Below are 22009 nucleotides of genomic sequence, written 5' to 3'. Positions count from 1 at the left end.
GACACATGACGCAGAGGGCAGCAAAACAACATGTGTTTTTATGAGGTAAAACTGAAATTGTCAGCCATCCATCATATTGCCATTAATGTAACAAAAAAAACCTCATTCTGCTTATGGAGGATTTTTTTTATTTTTGCCTGATGCTGGAGAGTATTTGTCTTATATATACTGGTACATGTTGGTAATACTTTGGAATTCTACTGTAGTTTAGCTTGAAACTGGTAACAATTGAATCATGGCAATAAATTGAAATAATGCAACAGCCCTATAATTTGTCCCCCTGTCGGTCAAAGCACTAAACAATGAATCAGAGGGTCAGACAGAGGCAAATCTGTGTAAAGCTGATAATTGCTTAATGCTTGTGACTGTGCTGCTGAGGCCAGCTACTCCGACTGCAATATAATTTACAATAATAGAACGTTTGCTATGTGTGTGTATAAGAGAAAACCAGTATGTATTTATGTACGTTTATGTTTATGTTTAAGACCAATTTGTTTCAGGAGAATTCAGTTTCTCATCTTATCTCATTATTCAGAATTAATCAAATCGGCATTCTGTTTGGCCTTACTTCACTCTCATGACTTGAATGAAGCAGCAACAACTTCTAGTAAAACGAGAACAGACTGGCCTGTGTTTACACTAACAACAAAGAAAAGAGACTGTGTACACAGCTGTGTGTTCACGTGTGCTACCTGAGGCAGTTTGTCACTGCATTCGTGCTTGTGAAGGGGCGGCATGGCCGACTGGGCTGGCGGACAGTGCAGCCCCTCGGTCCTGCCCTTCACAGAATACTCTGGTGTCCTTCCCTCGGTGATGAGCAACGTCAGGAACACCAGCAACTCCTCCGCATCATACTCAAAAAACTCCTCCGTTGCATCTAGAAGAGGCAGAGGCACAGAAGGTCAGCGTGTGGTTTTAATTCACACCTCAACAGAAAACAAGGAACCAAGTGGAAAAAGTAGCAGTGAAACTACTTATTTTATTCTCTTGTGCGTGACTAATGCTCGGGCAACAGAAGTGCTTTACACAGAAAACTGCATTGCCATGATCTTCACACAAAAGTGTTTACATGTTCAAGTGGATGTGGCTGTTCAGCTCAGACTAGAGCGTGTTTAGAGAAGGGGTGGGGAGGACGGCAGCAGATGACACAAGAGGTTGCTTCAAAGGAATATATTTACATCTTCAATATCGGCTGAATTTACACACATCATTAATTCACACTCACCAACAAAACATTCACAGATAGAAATGAACACGAAGACAACACGGGACAAAAATAATAAGCTGCGCCAGCCAAAGTTTGCTTAAGGGTGGGGTTGGACAGGAAAGGCAGGACGGAGTAGGGCTGAATCAACCTCTCAGTGTTGAAGAAGGCAAGGAGGGAGCAAATAGAAGCTGTTGAATGAACAGTTGAAACTACAGAGAAGGAACCGTTCAGGCTGGGTCACTCATTCTCAAGAGCTGAATAATGTTGTTTATTGTTTATAAGGGGTAACGCTGTTGTGTTTAAGGTCACCAGTAAAAGTGTTGGTGTGGCTTTTGGCTCCTGGCACGTTAACAAACCCTGCTCGGTTTTGTTAGAATTGACGCTAAAGGATTGAAGTAGGGTATTTTTAGCAGACGGTTGAAGAGCTTGTCTTGGCTCTCTAGTTCCTGTACTCCTCCAGAGAACGCTCCCAGAATCCCGCAGGAGGCAGCTGATACGCAGCAGCACAGAGAATTGCAGCTTTTCTTTCTTCACGGCTCACAAGCAAACAAATGGACATCCAAGAAAAAGCAGCCTGCTCGACAGTCTCGAGTCTGCCTCCTGCCTTCATTTAATTGGAATCAAACAAATATTGGGTCAGTTATTTTTGATGTTTTGCTAATTTTTTTAGAAGGTCAGGTCCTCATTAGGACAGAGGTACAAGAGCTGACACACACCCTGTCCTCCCCCCTCCGCCAGTGTGGGGCTGGCGAGAACAGAGTCCCTCTCAGCTGGCTCTGCAGAAGGGTGAGCTGCAAGCTGTTTCTGTGTATGTGTGTGTCTGTGTACATATTGCAGCAAGCCAGCCAGCCACGCACATTCTTCGCAGGGAACTCCTCCCACATGCTTTTGAGATGCTGCTGCACGTGGAGAGAGGCGCACTCCAACACAAAACATGATGGAGGAGGGAGAGGTGGAAGGGGGGTGGACTGTTAGCCAGCTGTAGGCTGAATAAGTGCAGGCTGAAAGAGATGGAAAGGGAGGCTATATTCAGGGACAATCTGCTTTTTCTTTATGGGCTCCGATTGGAAAGGTTCCAACATAAGGGAGAAAGAGACCAACTGCAAGGCAGTGAAAGATAGAAAGCGGCAGGAGGGAGTAATATACGACAAAGATCAAGATTCAAGGTCCGAGGGTTTATCTACCGTGACTTTACATCATGGTTGGCTTGAATGTAGTGGATACCAGTCATGGGCTTGGGTGAAGGTATAAACCTGGGTCTGTGCTGGGGAAGGACAGTACTAGTGTGAGGGGATCTGCGCTAAAGCTTTGCTCTGTGAAGGAGGAGATGAGAAAAAGGAGAAGAAAGCATGGATAGATAAAGCGCGGAGATAAAAGAGTGATTAATGGAGCAGAGGAAAACAGCCGCTGAGAAATGGTGGGCTCCCCATGCCCCCCTTTAACACACACATACACACACACTCACACACACAGAGAGCCCCAAATTATGTGTGCACAGTGGGTGTCAGATTGCTGCTTTCTAGGAAAGTCAAACCCATGAACACATACGCTCATAAACACCATTTAAAACACACATGACAAAAACAAACATGAATACCAACAAACACAGACAGAGTGATAAACCAACTCACCATCACTTAAACACTTGAACCAAATTTGAACATACAAAAATAATACACACAACTCCTTGTAAACAAATGCACACACACACACGTGCAGTGCAGGACAAAGGACTAATGATGGAGGCTTTGGTGAAGGGGCCCACTCTGTGTACGCACACACATGAGAGCTGTCATTCTTTAGAGTGTCATGCCTGAAGACAACATTCCTGTGAAACACACACACACACACACACACACACACACACACACACACACACACACACACACACACACACACACACACACACACACACACACACACACACACACACACACACACACACACACACACACACACACACACACACACACACACACACACACACACACACACACAGAAAGGCCCCAGTCATGTGTGCACAGTGGGTGTCAGATTGCTGCTTTCCAAGAAAACCAACCCATGAACACATACGCTCACTAACACCCCATGAAAAACACATGACAAAAACACACATGAATACCAAAAAACAGACAGATTGATAAACAACCTCACCATCACTTAGACACACAAATAACATTTTGAACACACAAAACAGCTCATCATACACAAACGTACACGCATGTGCAGTGCAGGACAAAGGACTAAAGGCTTTGAAGGGGCCCACTCTGTGTACGCACAGAGCTGTCATTCTTTAGAGTGTCATGCCTGAATAAAGAATTTCTGTGAAACACACACACATGCACACCCACCACAGGATGAAACCTTTGCAAAGATATGACAGAAAAGAGCTTAAACAATGTTTTAGCCTGATCAGGATGATTAAGTCATTCCAACTCTCTGTAATCCTGCCTTCGGTACAATCAATTAACATCTCCATTGTTTACCAGTCATTGCAAGCAGGATTCAATACTTTCTCCTCCTCCTCCTCTTCCGACACCATCTTCTCTGCTCCTCCACCTCTTTAAAATGGGAAATCTGTCTCTCATCAATTCAAATGTGTACTTGTTAATTTATGTGCATTTCTGTCCTCACTCTCTCCAATTAGCATTTTTTTTGTTTGTTTACTCCTTCTCCCCTGGTCCCCTTGCATGCATTTAGAGTGGTACCATAGCAACTGCTCACACATATTGAGAATTGCAAACTGGAAACATTTCGATCAGGAAAGCCCAATCAGGTTTTCGGTCCCAAACTAAAATACATGACACATAACAGAACAGTGATCTTTGTCTTTTTCCGTGTTGGTTTGACCGCTCCTCTATCTCCTGATAATGCGTGATGTGAATTATGTAACAGGTTGGATTTAGATTCAGGCGTCTTATTATTAGACAACCTGTGACCGCTTGCCACTGAGTGCAGCTGGAGTCCTGCCTACAGATCGGCTGGTTTGGCCTGCATGTGAACGCACATGCACCTCTCAGCTGTCTCCATGTCCTCGGGCCAACAGATCAGTATAAAGTCATGTGGGATGGAAAAAGGCCTCCAGGACAACGGTGATGGGTCAGGTGCCTTGACAGCCAACATGGTGTTAGACACACACACACTAGTGTGATTCATCATTACCTAAGACCTGTCAGAGAGGAGGGTGGTTTGTGTGGTTGGTGAGGATGTCGTTTGTGTTGTAGCTGGGATCAATATTTTAATTTTATATGCAGTAGTGTTAGACAGAAGGAGAGAGAAAGACAAAGTGAGTCGTCACACAATCACTGTAGGGCTGTCCCTCTACAGCAGAAGCTGCTCACTCACACACGTACTGTACACCCACAGCTAATTTTAATGTGGTGTAAATATCCATATGGCAAAGACCACTCGTATCCTCCTCTGCTCGGCCCCTGCTGCACTCTCTGTGTTTCATTTGTTTATGACAAAAGTTTCATTCAAATGAAGCGAGGGCCCTGACAGTCTTTCATCATCACTGATGCATCCGTGATTTGTATCGGACGGAAAAAAATATATAAAGGAGGGCAGATAACCGAAGAAATAAAAACCTTGATGTATCAACGTCTCAGTAGGGACACCGCACTGATGAGCACATCGAAGGCTGAGTTATCACTTATCAATGTCTGGAGTGTTACACACACACAGAGAATCTGAAATAATACTGCCGGGTGGCAGCCGGGGAGGGATGAGACTTCAGAGGGACAAAGAAATAACGAAAGGAAGTGAAATTCTAAGTGTATCCATCTCCAGTTAACTGCATGTCAACTGAATTTCATGCAAATGTTCAAAACGTTGTGAATAAAGTGAATTAGGTGAAATTGGCATGAGCTGAGTTGTTGATAAAAATAAAGCTTTCTGCATGTCACCACATGCCCACAAGGAGAAAAATGAGATGGGAAGTTGTTTAAAATTTAAACTTTGTCACTTCAAAGCTTTTCACCACTAAGGAAGCAGATTTGTGGTTGACAGATATTTCACACAGTGTAAAGCCAACTTTGAATGGTTAAATGACAATACTGAACAAATACTGAACTTGGCTATGAGGCTTATCTTGGCACAACACATACTTTTCATGATTCTGAGAAAATCGTTTTTGATTTAAGTGTTTATTTGCTCTCAGGTGAAAATCGTTACATTGCAGCTATTCAGCTATTTACATGATCAACCAATAAGCGTCTTGTTTTTCTCCTTCATGGTGTGTTTTCACTAAAACCCTGTGTAAAGGTTGGTGCAAATTTCTGCATTGAAGACGTTCCATAGGTTGAGTGGCGTTTCATACATCTACCACCATCAGCTGCTTATCAAGCACCACTTGAGGTTTCTACATTCTTTTTTCCATGTTATTATTTTGTAGTTTTTCCTTACTCTTAAGGTTAAGGGCTAAAGGATGTCGCACCTTGTTAAAGCCCTATGAGACAAATTGTGATTTGTGAATATGGGCTATACAAAAAAAATTTGATTGATTGACTTACTAGCAGAGAGTTTTTGGGATATCAGGTATAAAAGGGTGACAAAGTCAGCATAGGGAAGAGATCTAGGTGAATGGATGGGTCAAATGCATGTCTTTTACACTGAAGACCAGGGAGATGGTGATTGGGGTTAAAACCGATGCTTTCACAATGTCTAAATTGCAACATTTGTCATTTACCCCAGTAGCAAACATCATTGTTGGTTGCAGACACCTGGGTGCATATACAATCTAATTTAAAAAAACACTAGCTACAAATCAATTGAGCAGACAGAGAAGACAGGAAGACATTGAGACAGAGAAGAATGAAGACAACGAGTTTGGAGAGACACGAATATGCAAGGAAATTTGAATTCCACTGATTTGTTGTATGAAATTACTAATGTATTAATGCTAAATCGGCATTCAAATGAACTGAGATTATGAAAAAAATTTTAAAAAACAGTTTAAGGAATGCTATGAAGATTATGTGACTGATTTGTTCCAGTTTTAAAGCCCAGACTGGTTATGAAACTAAATGAACAACTCCACCGTCCACAGCTCCTTGTTGAGGTTCTCCTGAGCACGACACTAAAGCCCAGACTGCTCCTGTGGGGCCAAGCCAATTTTCTCCAGACAAATAAAAAATAAATAAAAGAACAAAGGTCAGTGCAACTGCACCAATGTCTTAAAGAACATCAACACTGCAAGGACACTAGAGAATATTTCGGATTCCTGAGACTTGAAATGCTCTTTCAGGTCTCAAGTTAATATGATTTAATTTCTCTGAGACCTGCAGACTCTAGATAAGCAGCCTGCTGGGAGTGCCTTTGGGTTAACGGCATTTCCAAGCAGCCTCTGTGCAGTAGTGGCAGCAGTCTGCTGAGCTCGCTGAGGTGTGCCAGCTTAACACATAATGATATCAAGCTCCTTCTGAATGGAAGAAAAACAATGAAGGGGTCCAGGTCCCCCGCTGAAAATTCCTCATTCTGATCACGTACTGCGCTGGATGTCGTCGATGGGAAACAACTCACAGTAAAAGCTTCTGTCTGCACCAACACCTTTTGTCTCTGAGTGAGTCTGTTAAATACATGGAATTATAGTTACAATGAAGGCTGGTGACGATGTTGTGATGACATGACCTTGAATCATGTGTGGATATGAAAATGTGGATGGGCCAAAGAATAAATATAGTTCCAATACACCTTTGGAATGTGACAACCCTTTTATCATTTAATTCATACCTCCATGCAAGAGCATTATCATTCCTCCATGCAGTTGGGGCACATATGCATTACCAAGGATCAGTATAATACAGTATTTCTTTAAGACTGCATCACACAATTTTAACTGTGAAAATAGGTAGGGAGGTAGGTAGGGAGGGAGATGAAATGAAACAAATCTAAATTTAACACCACTTCTATTGTGCTCATACTGAAAAGAAAGTCACATTAGACTAAAACAATGAAGCTTCATAAGCAAACGTCGCCACAGAATGTGATGAATAGTGCTTCTTGTCCATTTGTCCAACATTAAATAACTCTTAGAGACAATATTTTCATTATACAGACAAACTGCACTCTGTTATGTGAGGTCAATGTATTGTAATTTATCAAGAACTGTACATATGTATATGCACGTAGTTGCATTTCTATAATATAAACAGAGGCAGAATGGGAGATTATTACACTGACAGTTCTTCCATGTTTAATCTCCTCCTCACTACAGCCCCCAGTGAGATAAATATAGACACAACTTGGTAGCCCTCATGTTTTGTTGTTCTCTCTCGCTCTCTGACTTCAAAGTGTTAATTCCCATAATCTAGTGTCTGATGACTTGGTGATAGTTTCAGCCTGCAGCAACTGCAGTGACTGCCTGAAATATACCTTATAGAATAATTTAAATTATTGCAAAGTTATGAGACAAGTTCCAGCAGACAAAACGTAAAATCGTTAAAATTCCTATTCCATTTATTTCTATATACCGAAGCTAGAAGGCTAAACTGACCCTTCCTAAGGTATGGCACCGACATAGATTATTTGAAACTACAAAGGGGATCCCCTAATCACTGGCTGGCTGACCTGGGACCAGTGGACAATAGTAAATTACATGACAACTATTGCTAAGGCAACATAGACAAAGTGTTAAACATTCCAATAAGAGTGCTTGAGCAGTGTCTGTCTGTGTATAGTAATGGGTTGAACCAATATGAGTCTTTGCGACAATGATCTACAGTTTGACATCAAAGGGTTTATATACAATTAATGTTCCTGTTCTATGTGTGAGTTTATGTGCACTTTGTAGATACAGCCTCTGATTCCTTTGTGTTAGAGCATGTGTGTTGTCCTGGGTGTGTCTGAATGTTTTGTCACACAAAAAAGACACAGAGTGCTGCTACTAAGCTTTGTTAGAGATAACAAGATCAATTGTGTTTCCAGTGTTAAATAACACGTCACTGCCAGCTCACCTTTCCTGTTTTGGTCGGCCTTGTGTATTACAAGATTAAAATACACAGGAAGTTGAGGTAGGGTCTGCCAAGTTACTGCCCTGGTTGTGTCAAATGACCATAAGTAACGGTAAAGATCACTGATGAGAAAGAGCTGATCCAGGTTCCATTATATGTGCTTAAGTAACAAATCCCATTTGTTTTAAACTACTGTTAACAGACTGGGCAAAGTGAACCATTAAGTTCACTAAGGGCAATCGCATTCATGTGTGAGTTTAGTTTGTTTATCCGAGATTGTCTTTCTCAAAACTTTTACCTTTACTGAGAAATGGTTTATAATGAATGGGCTTGGGATCTGTGACATGTGTGAGTATGTCCCTCTTCCTCCCACTCTACAACACAAAGGGGCAGATTCTCAGCACACATAGCAACAGGCCCTGATTGGCTGAGGAGCGTTAATACAGTTCCAGATGAGGAGAACCCTTCTTCTGTTTTGTGATCTCAGCTGCCATTACTCTCCCACAGCCAGACAACAAACACACACATGCACAAATACACACACAGCATCGGCCCAGACTGACAAACCACTTTGCCCTCTCTTTCACTCCCATTATTGCGAGCCTTAAAAAGAGCTATTGTTTAGAAGCTGAGCTACTTGCATACTTGTGAAGTCACATGTTAAACAAGCTCTAACCCAGAGGAAAAAAACCTTCATCGTGAGGCATAATAGCTTAGTTCATAAAACTCATCTCAGCTGTTGTGGGAACATTAAGGCTCATGATGCATCATTACTATCACCAAGTAAAACTTGCCTCACCTAGTCATCATGTCTGTCTCCCGATTCCATACATCTTGCTTGGAATTGAAGTTGTGCCAGATCCCTGTGACTCGCGGCAATGTTAATTAAGAACATAAAAAAAGCTGTTCTCATTTGGTTGGATCTAGGATTAAAATGAGAGTGTCTGCCTTTGCTGATCTTCTTGTTCTACAGTGTAAAATGTAGCATTAGTAACCCATCCGGTTTAAATCCACAATCTCAGCAGTGAACTTTAGTTGAGTTCATGTACACAAATCCCCCTAAAATCACTTGTGCTGTTCATTCTTTCCTACAGTATTAGGTCAGAGTGACTGATGAAAGCTCCGGTAACAACGGTAGCCTATCACGGTTAGGTAACCGTGGATGGAGTGCCAGGAGTCTGTGGGATTTCATTATATACTCTCACTTTGCCATGAGATTTCAGTGATTAGCTCACCTTAAATTAACCAGAAATCTGCATTCTCTCTGCCAGGTGTAAATTCAAATCCCAAAACTGCGACATTGTAGTTGAGGCATGGGGTTTCACGCTCCCTTCATCTTCAACCAGCCATAGCAACATAAGTCCTTGAGAACAGCACTTAAACCCCCATTATTTAGATGAGTCGCTCAGTGGCTTTAAGTAGAAGGCTGGTTCCACTGGGCAGCTTTCAGATATTAATTCAAAGGGCTGAGTAAATGTCAAGCATAGTGCAGAAGATAAAATATTATGCCCTCTAAAGTAAGAAGAAAGGGCACACATGCTGGGGACTGAAGTGCATATCATGTGCTTGTGACATTTACTTTGTTCATAACGACTTTTCACAAGTGTCTCCTGATCACCATGAAGTGCCAGAAAAATTATCTTGGGACACAATATCCTGGAGTTTACCGTGCCTCCCATCCACAAGGCCTTGTTTGACCTTACTTACACATATTGTAGAGTGGGCCCCTTTTAGCCCCTGTTATTCAGGCAAGAGTGGTCCTTTACAAAGTCATTGTCTGACAGCACCTGTTACGCAACGTGGCTGCAGAGTGGATACAGGTTGGCAAGGTGGGAATTAGGCCCTGTTCAGACCTGGTATTAACATCTGTGATGAGTGAGCCGATGACAAGTGGACAGTGCTAAGTTTGTCTGTTAACACCTGGTATTAGAAACAGTCTCTCTGTGTGTCTTCTGGGACCACTTGTGACCAGATCTCAAGTCCCGGCTCTATATGCCACAACAATTATGTTGATTTTAGCCATGCTGATGATATAGATTGGTCCGTTGTCAATGCATTTGAGTGTGTGTGTCAGTGTGAGGATAGAAGAGGCAAGTAGAGGCGGAGCAAATCAATGAGTTGTGTGCAGTTCTACTTAAAGTTTTAACCATTTAAAAAAAGGAAAACAAAAAAGGAAATCAATATGATGCAATTAAAGTTAATATTGTGGTGGTGGCTAGGAATACTAAATTAATGAATGGGAAACACTGAGAAGTGCAAAAACACTTTGGAATCATTGTGAAATTGCAGCAGTTCAGAGGACATCAGCTGAGTAGGCACACTGTGACCCAGGACGGCCTTAACATAGGTCACAGAGAAAGGATTTCTGTATTGTTTTAAAGCGCTAAAATTGCAATATTTGTTCGCCCGTATCACCCTGAATAAGGGGTCAGAAACACAAATAATTTCGGATCAACAGGTTTCTCATTTGCCAAAATTAGCAATGCCAAATTCCATGAAGATCTGATTTGGTGCGACCCAAACAATTGATGAATTGACACTGACTGCCCCATTTGCATTCACACAGTTGAAAGAAAGTGGACCCATTAGAACTTTATTGATGGGTAACGTGCATCCCAGACCACCTCTGAATGTGGTCTGAGCGATCAGCTCTCAAATGTGTCCTCAATGCATATTAGTTGCATTCACACGTGTACTTGTGTCAGCTGTCCATTTGTAACAGGATCACTGACACCAGGTCTGAATAGGGCCTTAGGTTTCCCCAGTAAAGCCAACAATCATGCAGTCCCACTTCAACTAGCTTCAACATTACACAAAAGTCAAATCAAGATTTCTTTATGGGAATGAAAATGTTAAACATGATTATTTGGTGCTCCAAAGTACTTTGTAAAAGCCTGTCCATGTCATCTCCTTAACAAATCCCTGTCTCCTTCACCGGGCAGTATCTGTCACTAAATCATTCCTATAGCAGTTTAAATTTCAGCAAGCAGACTACTAGTGGGTACAGGACACTAGGGCAGTAGGACAAACCTGCCTCTTGCTGTAACCGGAGCCACCCAGTCCAACATTAACACACAGGCCTGTGACCTCTCCTGTGCTGCCGATGCCAATGTCAAGAAAGAGGAGTCTGAACTCAGTAATCTGAGCAGCGCCGACTTTAAAGGGCCAAGTGAAAATTGTGGCAGTTGGGGCAGGCAGATCCAGGTGGCTGGTAACTGGAATAAACCACTCAGGACAAGGAAGCAGAAGGCCAAAGTCTTAACATGGCTGAATACCCCCCAGCTATTCTTGTTAAAGCTGCACTGCCACAAACGTTCAACAAACATCTCCCACTTCTCTGCTTTTCACGGTTATATTTTTTAAACCTTGTTTTGTCGGGACTCACTTGACCACAGATTCTTAACCAAATAATCCACCCTCTAAAAACCTCTTTTAAAAAAGGAACAGTAACCCAGTTAGACAGAACAGACTGACTGTCAGCTGCTTTGGTGTGAGGATGAAGCAACACTGAGGGTGACAGTGGAACCGCTCACTCCTCATTGAGGCCGGCTGTTGCCCTGAAAGAGACAAGATGAGAAAATGGAAAAAAGAAAGAGGATAGTGGTGATGACTCTCAAATTAACTTTACCTCATCCTGTTGTGAATAAACAATGTGCTTAACGCCTCCGCAACAAGCCCCAGAGGTGCTCTCTGTTAACAGATACTGGTAGTGTGTGCCTTTGTGTACCGTGTAGCCATGATTCAATTACTCTAACAGAATAGGTCACATTGGAGACAGATCAATTATCCTCCAAGAATCTACACTGGATTTCACCTAATCAATTTTCATTAGTGATAACTCACTGAGGGAATCGTCATGGACAATGTTTTTTCCTTTTAAATGGCGTTTTGATCCTGGACCAGAACAGCCCACTCAGCACGGGGACACAGGAACAGACGAGGTGTCCGGTACATGAACCAGATTAAAGTGCTAGTTGCGTAACGCTCTTTGAAACCAAATATGTGTGGTGTCTGGTGGCAGACCTTTAAACCTGACACGGATTTTCACCCTTGTCAGAGTCAGTGTACCTGACAATTTATATTAACATGACACAAATGGAATAAATCAGTGGCATCTGAAAAAATCCTAGATTTTTATTTCCTAATTTTAAAAAGGGAACAAATGTATTAGCACTGTAAAATATCTGCATATGTCTGCATAAACAGAATTTTTTTTGATCATTTAAAAACAACCATTCTGGGAAATCTCATTAATCTGTATCAAAAAGATTTTAAAAAAAAGGAAAATAATTTTCAACTCAAAATCCACACCAAAATGAAGGCATACCTATTTTTTAAGATAGATGACTGAAAACACTAGAGGTGTTCCATTACAGCATCGGAAATATCTCTGATAGGGGGACCGCGGTGCGGATCCGGAACCAGATGCCATTCTATACGGACCCAGACCTTTTATGAGATTTTTTATCCAGCACAACATTGCTGGCATTTATGGTCTTGTCTCTGCAGTAGTAAATCCTGGCAGCACACGGCAGAGTTTACTTCTCCCACTGAACATGAGAAAGTGTGGAACAAAGAGAAATTGTGTTAAAGTTGTTTAGTTGTTAATGTTTGTTGAGATTATTCCTAGTTTCCTTCCTTCCTTCCTTCAGGCCTTACTATTAACCATTTCATTCTGGTGTTTTAGACATTAAGTCAACCAAGCTCTATTTCTGTCAATATGCTTTTTGTCTGGATGAACAGCAGAGACTGGTGGTGGGGGTGTTAAGTGCTGAGCTGTTACAGTAGCTGAAGTCTATGTGATGTGACTCAGACAAGAGGAGAGAAAAGAGAGGAGTGAAGGAGAAAAAAGGGATAGGGAAAAGCAGACCAGCAGAGCGAGTGGGAAAAGTTGATTCACTACAAGGTCAGAGAGAGACCAAATTGCCTGTACATGGTTTTCCCCTGCTTACAGAGCATGCAGAATTACAATAATCAAACATCCCTTGACACAGTCCTTTCTAAACACTGCTGAGATTAACACAAAGCTGTCATTTGGGGTTTCTCTGTTCCAAAAATAACAGTCATGGTGGAAGGATGACACAGAAATACTCAAAACATTCGTGCCAGGCGTGAGCGCTCGTGTTTTTGGTTATTTCGTGGTTTCTGAGTAAGGCCTGTGTGTTGCACCGAACTTCCAGCTAAGCACAGATCTAGTTATGTCACATCAATGACTAATAATAAAGTGGACGGATGGACGCACTATAAAGGTCACTAGGAATTAATTTGTCATGGAGATAAAGTTGCTGTATTTAAGTTAATCAGCCACTTTGATGATATAAAACATGTTTATATACTAACCCTGTTCAGTGTCTTCGACACTTGGATGAAACCACAGGAGCAGTATTGAGGCGTTTTATGTTAAATGGCATTGGATTTGGCTGAATGCTATTTACTGCTGAAACTCCAAAAGTCTTTGGTTGACTCGCACACTTCAACAACCCCTCTTTCGGCATAGTGGCGAGTATCTAATGAGTTACTTTTCATTTTTCAGTTAACTATCTCTTTAAGCATTAATATATAAAAATGAATATGAAAGGTGGCCGCTGATTTACTTAAAAACGAAAAAATGTAGCACACTTACAAACTTTCAGGACCCTTATTTTTGCCAGATCATAAAGGCATCTTATGGGCGTCTTAAAGAAGAAACCCAAAAGTGCAAGAGAAGACAAACTTAATACACCAAAGACACACAAACTGTTGCACACAGGAAAAGGAGACGTAGTTATAATCCACACCACAACACCACCCCATCAAGACAAACCACCAGGTCCAGATGGCTCTTCCTGTTCCTGCAGAGCTTGGTGCTGGTTGGCTGTGTGGAGCCACAGGGGCGGGAGGATGTGACGAACACACGAGCGATGACATCAAGGGCTCAGTGGCACCCTGGCAGCAGAAATACGACCCAGGCTGGTTCAGCCAGTCCAGCACTAAGTCTGGCCGGTTTATTTCTGTGGGTCTGTACAGCTTGTTAACACGAGTAGTCATACTAAATAGGTACACCCTGTTTTATTTCCTTTTGTGTGGACACAGTTCACAATGACCTATGTGACCCAAAGCAGTAAACCTGCATTACACTCACACGCACATCTGTATACACACAGACACACACACGCACATACATATATCCATGTACAAATATACATGCAGTGATGAAGAGCTCATGTGCCGAATGAAATGTTCCAGTATTGTAAGAGTATTAGCGGACTGGGAGCACTGGGCGCCCAATCCCATGCAGACACAAGACAAAGCTAGGCTACTTACAGTCCAACAGCATTGATTTAGGCTGATTAAACCAGGGGCCAGGATAGTAACTCACAGCTGAATGCCTACCTGCTATCGGTATCCATTACAAAAGGCGGCTCTGAATCTCGCTGTAAAATGTCCAATATCTAAGTTCAATGGTGCTGGGTCAGCAAATGTATAAGTAAGAAAAACGACTTATTAGGCCTCTAAATAAATGTTCACTGGGAATGAATACAAACGGTACATTTACAATTCCCATACAAATAATAACAGACATGTGAGTAAAGACATTAGACAGTACTTCTAAACAGCACAAGTCATAGACTCTGTAACAAAATATGTCAATAAATAAACCCACAAACAACACAGATGGATTCCAACTGTGTGAGGGGAGTAAAACACAAGAGGGCACCTGTTGTGGCGACCTTCTGCTGCAGCATGGGGTAAATCACTGCCAAGGAGGAGGCAGAGAACAACACAGGGATGGACAGGTGTTGTACGGGGACAACAGTGTGTGTCGCTCTGCGTTATCTGGGTCTCTCGTCAGTGAGAGTGTACACTCTTATCCGCTGGTATGTGCCTGGAACGTCTCAGGGCAGCTGTAATCTGACTGAGCGCACGGCAGAAGGCAGGCGGTGGAGTAAGTTGTGTGTGTGTTTTCAACTCCTCCCCCAAGGACTAATGGCTTCGGACAGGAAGTGCTGCCATACTAGCAGACCAAATAACATGACAGAGAGCTAGAGCACAGTGCTGAGGCTTGCCAGCTGACTGAGTCTCTCCACCATGACTAACTCTGAGATCACCTCTGTGTGTATTGTTCAAACTCTTGCCTGTAAGCAGAGGAAAATGAGTGTTGCGCTTCAGGGCATTAAGGAGGAAATACTAAGTCACCACTCTTTGATCTCTGCTCAGACATTTTATCGTATGACCTCATATGATCATCTAATGTCAGGTCTTATTTATTCATTGATCTGGTTGTGATGAGGACCAGATTTAATTAAACACAGCTATCTTTATGGTGTAAACAATTCCAGTGTGGTTTTGAACAAAGCTTTTTGGCTTCTACGTGCGGAGACTGTAACAAATGTATGTTTTCAAGGACACAAATAAAACTGAACTCAACCATACTATGGTTTCAATGGTTAGACTGGCGAAAAAATGAGACATTTTCTGGAACAATGGCTTAAAACAGGTCCCATGTTTTCTATAGCTACTCTTTATGGGACCTGTAAAAGCTGTCAGTTGAGCCACATGGTGCAACAGTACAGAGCTTATTAAGGCCAACAGCAATCTGTTGCATACTCTCTGCCACACTCACTCTGTCCTCACACCCGCACGCAACCATACACAAACACACAGTCCTGACTCATGCACAACTCAACTCACAAAAAAACAAGGGGGTCAGATGACTCTGGTTAGGCTCCTGAGCATAACACAAGTGAGCCTCTTTTACCTTTATGACAAAAGCACTGTTCAAACAAAATGACAAAGAGATGCTGCATGAACCTCAAGGAAAAATCTGCTTGTTTTTCTGGATACCAATTATATTAGCTGATAAGAGGCATCCCAGCTGACAAAAGCTTTATAATTTGTTTTTAAATGCATGTATATATATCATTGTATCAGACCAATATGGATCATTCTTCAAAGTGTAAGGAAACAAGGCTGTAAGAGATTTCACCTTTTGGTAATTGGTGTTGAGAAGACTTTCCGACAAAAATAAGTTATTTTTCCTTTTTGTGTTTTTATAGCAGTGACTAATGGCACTTTCACACCTGCCTTGTCTGGACCTTCCAGACCTACTGACTTTCAGTTTAGTCCTAACCAAAATAACAGGTGTGAATTGTGCCTTGGAACATGGTCTGTAACAATGGACCAACATTTTTTTATAAACAAAAAGTGTAAAAACCTTTTTTGGGATAGTTTTTGCCAATTGCAGGAAGTTGAGACAGCATTAAACAGAATACGAAGAAAAAGAAGCAGCTTGCATGACTGCTTGTAGTCTTTACGTTTGATGATATGATATTTGAATGAAGAGGACTTCCATTCTGCTGGTAGTAATTCACAAAGAGTACCAGTTCATACAATAGCCTATCGACAACATGCTGATGTCATACGCACGCCTGTTTATAAGCCAATCAATGTCTAGGTAGGTAGACACAGCTTATGTGTGATCTGTTGACAAAGTTCAATATCAGAAGAGACACTTAGCCAAAATTTTGGATTTCAGCAACAGGAGTTCCCAGTGTTCCCAACAAGGAGGAGCCATGACCAACGTATTGCAGACTACAGCCTGATCCATCACCTCATCAACCCCAAAATCAGTGGCTTGACTTTTAGCACCCACCTGATCAGGAGGTTGCAGCCTGTGAAACTTGTGTAGGATGGACATGTCTGGACTTGTTCAGCTCACCCTCTCAAACACTACACAGCTAGGCTCTCCTAGGAAAGCTCAGCCCAGCATCAGAGCAGTGAAACTGACCAATGTGTCAACCGTGGTATGGTCCAGGCTACAAAGTAGACAACTCCTTTCAGTGCTGCAGCCTCATTCTCTGAGAACGAATAGGAGAGCAAGGTATCTGGCATATAAGCAATCTGGTAGCACCATCAAAGGAATGGTACAGTATGTTCCGAATAACAATAGCACCACGGCATCTGTCAGTCAAACAGGGACTTACTGCTGTGTTGCAGCTTTAGCTAGTACAAGCGTTCATAATTAGAACATGACAGTGAGCTCGCCAACCTGACATGGTGACAATCCATGAAGGGCATAGAGCAGATCAACTGCAGCAATGTGCCTCGGGTCGACAGGGCTTCAGCTTTTGGCTCATACGAGGCAGGAGAACATACAAAAGGTATTTTGTAAATAACTAAAATAATAAAATCCTGCAATTTGAAAGTCAATGTCTCATCCAGCACCAGAACACATAACGCCAGTGTTGCTGCGGAGCATTATTAGGCTATAATTACATTGTACAGTGTCTGTCAATGTGCCCTTTTAGTCAAATCACAGATGTCTGGGGTGAGTGTTTTATATAAAGGATCCTAACTGCAAGGCAAGGAGAGGGTTAAAAGTCTAGGCCCATATAGGGCATATGTTTACTTTGTGTTGTGGAGTCCCATTGCAAGCATATTGTGTTCTAAAGAAGATCTCGCTCTGACCACTCAGAGGCCTGACTGCAGTTTCATAACCTACATACAAACAGGCTCGATCACTGATTGACTGTGGCTAATCTCCTCATGACTGAGAACAGTGGCCCTTCAACACCTCCACATTTGGCTTTATTGTGTTGTCGAATCAAGTCACCGTTAACCCCAGACCACAAACAACCAGGCACATCTAATCATTAAGTTTATCATTAAAGGAGCTTATGGAAAACTCAACGTCAGGACTGCCCTGTCAGGGCAGAGATTAAGGTATGAGAGCCTTAACGAATTAATGCAATAGTAGAATTAGCATAATCACGTAGAGACAAACAAGGGTGTCCCCTCTGTCCCCGTTTCACCCCTAGCTTCGGATAGAGCGACATGTAAACAGGTTGCAGAGCATACAGCAAGAGCCTTATTTCCACAACGGGGTGGGTGTCAGGGACATTCTGCAGCAGCCCTGTCAAAACAAGAGCAACTGGAGAACGACACAGTGTTTGGCATGAGGAGGATCTCGCAGGTTAGGACAGAAAGCAGCTGACATTGCTGGTTACATCCCAAACTAGAGCCGAAAATGTGTGTTGTGCATGCACGTCCTCATTTACCCAGGTCAGGCTTTGTTAATTCACATAACCAGGCTGACCAGCTGTTACATAATTCCCCTGGCCTGATTCTGCTCTCAGGAACATGGGTACAGATCAGTCAAGCAAAGCTGGAAATGCACTTTGTGCCACACACACACACACACACACACACTCACCATCCATTCCCCTCCACAGATGAATGTATATCAAATAAATATATAATGTGTTGAATCTACGTACCTCTCTCGGTCTTCATGTTGTCCAGTGTCATCGGTCCTGCGGGGTCTCCTCAGTCTCCTATGACACAGCTTTGACAGCAACACAGCGGTGCCTGGACCCTGAACTCCCCCCCTCCTCTGTGACCGTGTTCTGGCTAAGCAATAATATCAGCTGTGAAGCCTGCGTGCTGGTGCCAGCGGCCCCCTACCCAACAACAAAGCATCGCTTTGTTAGCATGCTACTGTACGCTCCAGCCATCGACTTGCACCGTGTTGTCCCACTGACTAACAAACAGACAGCTGGTCGCAGGCACAGTCCCAGTCAGGTACTGGTTCGGACGCTCGGGTTCCTGGAGCTGGTCACCAATCCGACTAGTGGTAATGTGATTAGCGAGCTGGCTTCTCTCGGAGTCAAACTGCAGCACCTACACCACAGTTGACGTCGCGATGCATGTCGGTGTCTCCTCTCCGGACAACAACACTCTCCGGCTGCCTGCTAACTCGGTTAGCTAAGGTAGCAACAACTCAACCAACTAACCGTGTCGTCGCCGAGCGGGTGACGACGACCTCGCCAAACATCCCCCAACCCCCCGTGGAGTGGCTCGGGCAGACAGGCAGCAGACACACACACCGACGCACGGTCTCGGTCTCTTCTGCTACGACTTGACGTCTTGTCTCATTTTCCTCGAGTGAACCGACGATCTCAGGCGGCTGTTCTCCGAGTCCGACCCGCACACAGCGCCCCGGCGGCCGCCATCTACTCAACCCTTGACACGCCACCTGTGCGGACTTCCTTTGTGGTCTTCATTAAAACTTTTCTCAAACAAACAATCCCGAGTCACCGCCTCCGACCCTCGGCTGCGACGGGCTCCACGGACTGGCCACAGAAAGTTCGCGATCCGCTGTCAGGCTAGCCGAGCGATGACGACACACAGGACCGAGCGGACCGGGACATGTCAGCGCTGAAACGCGGATGGGACGAGCCGCAGCGGGTGCTCCTCCTGGCCGCGGTGCTGCTCTCAGTCTGCTGCTCTCCTCCCTCCGCTGCTCTCCCTCCTCCCTGCTCTCCTCCCTCCGCTGCTTGTCAAAACAGATCAGTGCAGCTCCAGTCACGTGTCCCAACAACAGCCGAGCTCGTCACTTCCCTTTCTACCAGCCTCGCATGAACTCGCAGCCATAGCAACCGACCACCCACAAGTGGTACCGAAGGAAAGTTCCGGTCGGATCCGGGTCAGGTGACAGCACAGATGTCAGGGGCCCACCTCTCCTTCCTCCCGCAGCGGGTTACCCCTCTCCTCCGTCCCGGGTAACCCCTCTCCTCCGTCCCGGGTCCCCCTCTCCTCCGTCCCGGGTCCCTCTCTCCTCCGTCCCGGGTAACCCCTCTCCTCCGTCCCGGGTCCCCCTCTTCTCCGTCCCGGGTCCCTCTCTCCTCTTCATGGGTATTTAGGATTTGTGTTCAAAAATTAATGTTTTACCACATCTTACAGTTTGTGTAGCATCGCCTTGGGTTTGATATGAATTCCTTACACTTTATTCTTTATCGTCATCATTATTATTATTATTTTGTTGTTCTTCTTGTTTTTGTTGTTGTTTTGAACAGTTCCACATTTAAATCATCTAGTATCTAAAATCCAAAAGTGTGGTCATTCTCCAACAAGAAGGTTGGGGTTCCAATCCTGCTGTTCCCCATCTGCATGCAGGAGTGTCTTTGTCGAGATACTGAACCCCTAAATTTGGCAAGACTTCAACCACCTGTCCATTGCACAATATCTCACACTATGTAAATATTTAAAAAAAATACAAAAAAGCAAGATTTATTTTATTTATTTTATTTTTTAAATGTAATTATTAATATTTTGCTGTTGTTCTTGTTTATGTTGTTGTCGATCAGGTTTTTGATGTTTTGAACAGTTCAGGTTTCACTGCCTGGCGGCGGAGCTCCGGGTCCCGAGCTGCGAACCGGGACAAACACACGAGTCGAGCGACCCTCTTTGGTCACTGGGGTCCGGTGCACGCTCACGTGCTGAACATTTTGTTCTGGCCCGTACGAAGCCAAAGCTCGTGCGTGTGCGCGTGTCCGCTGCTCTACTTTACAGCACAAAGCCCCGAGTGGCCCCAGAGATTATTCAAGTCACACTTAACTTCCTGGCCAATGCACCAAGTACTGACTATGGCTTTATTGAATTTTTTATTTAGATAAACTTTTTGCTCATCTTTACTTAGAGAATACCATCAACTCCCCCTCCCCCCTTATTTAACAAATGGCAGCTTCAGTAATTCAGCATGGCGTTCATAATGTGCTTATTGTGTATTGTAAAAGAAACAAAAGCTGTGGGCTATATGTAAAAAAAAAACAATTCTATGGGTCTATGGATTATTTATTTAAACTTGTCATGGCAGGAAAACATAACAGCATAGACAAATGTCTGCAGTGAAACCTGAACTGTTCAAAACATCAAAAACCTGATCAACAACAACATAAACAAGAACAGCAAAATATTAATAATTACATTTAAAAAATAAAATAAATAAAATAAATAAAATAAATAAAATAAATAAAATAAATAAAATAAATAAAATAAATAAAATAAATAAAATAAATAAATCTTGCTTTTTTAAAAATTTTTTTTATATTTACATAGTGTGAGATATTTTGCAATGGAAAGGTGGTTGAAGTCTTGCCAAATCTAGGGGTTCCGTATCTCGACAAAGACACTCCTGCATGCAGATGGGGAACAGCAGGATTGGAACCTCAACCTTCTTGTTGGAGAATGACCACACTTTTGGATTTTAGATACTAGATGATTTAAATGTTGAACTGTTCAAAACAACAACAAAAACAAGAACAACAAAATAATAATAATAATGATGAAGATAAAGAATAAAGTGTAAGGAATTCATATCAAACCCAAGGCGATGCTACACAAACTGTAAGATGTGGTAAAACATTAATTTTTGAACACAAATCCTAAATATCCATGAACCTTCAAACTCACCGTTGGCCAATCATTGAAGATTTCCATTCAACATTACAAATAAATGCTGCAGAAATTACATAGCGCAGCTATATATCTAATAGTGTTTCTGCTCACATGCTCTCATAACTGCAGGCGGCGGTTCATTGTCGTTTTGGTACAAATAAAAAGGGACAGAGGGAGCGCTCTTTGTTTTAATCTCTTCTCTGCTGAAACCTCTTGGAACAAAGGCAAAGGCCAAAATGAGGACACGAGAATCTGCTTCACAAATCTGTTTGACAGCTGCACTTTGTGCGTTACTATTGTTCACTGCACACATATAGACTCTTCACAGTGTGCTTGAGTTTGATTTAAAATCCTTATCACTATTATTGTTGTGTTTTGAATTGTCCACGTAAAAAGACTCAAATGTAGAATAAGATTCTTGACATTATTTAGTAATTGAAGAATATTTATATAGTCCATGTTCAAAACACTATTGAATTGTAAATCCTGCTTTCCTTTGCTTCTCATACCAGAAACAAGTGACAGAGAATCTAGAGTCATAAAGTCCATCAAAATACAAACATCCACCAGGCGATTGTGGGCCTTTGTTTGACCAGAGAGCAAAGTTTACAAAGTTAATCTCAAAACCAACAGCTGT

At 42.8% G+C, this 22009-nt stretch overlaps 1 protein-coding gene across 1 annotated transcript in view; it reads right to left on the bottom strand.

The window, feature by feature from the left end:
• The window catches only part of atosa (atos homolog A), a 29925-nt gene extending 10467 nt beyond the window's left edge, over nucleotides 1–19458 (bottom strand). The window contains exons 1-2 of the mRNA XM_061067763.1: nucleotides 18414–19458; nucleotides 693–877 (exon numbers count right to left, since the gene is read on the bottom strand). Of these exons, the coding sequence (XP_060923746.1) occupies nucleotides 693–877; nucleotides 18414–18444 (216 nt within the window). The 5' untranslated portion in view covers nucleotides 18445–19458. The remainder of the gene's footprint in view (nucleotides 1–692; nucleotides 878–18413) is intronic.
• Between the last annotated feature and the right edge of the window lie 2551 nt (nucleotides 19459–22009).

The sequence above is a fragment of the Limanda limanda genome, chromosome 3 (genome assembly GCF_963576545.1).
Source record: "Limanda limanda chromosome 3, fLimLim1.1, whole genome shotgun sequence".
Classification (NCBI taxonomy): domain Eukaryota; kingdom Metazoa; phylum Chordata; class Actinopteri; order Pleuronectiformes; family Pleuronectidae; genus Limanda; species Limanda limanda.
This window is presented reverse-complemented; position numbering and strand designations above follow the sequence as displayed.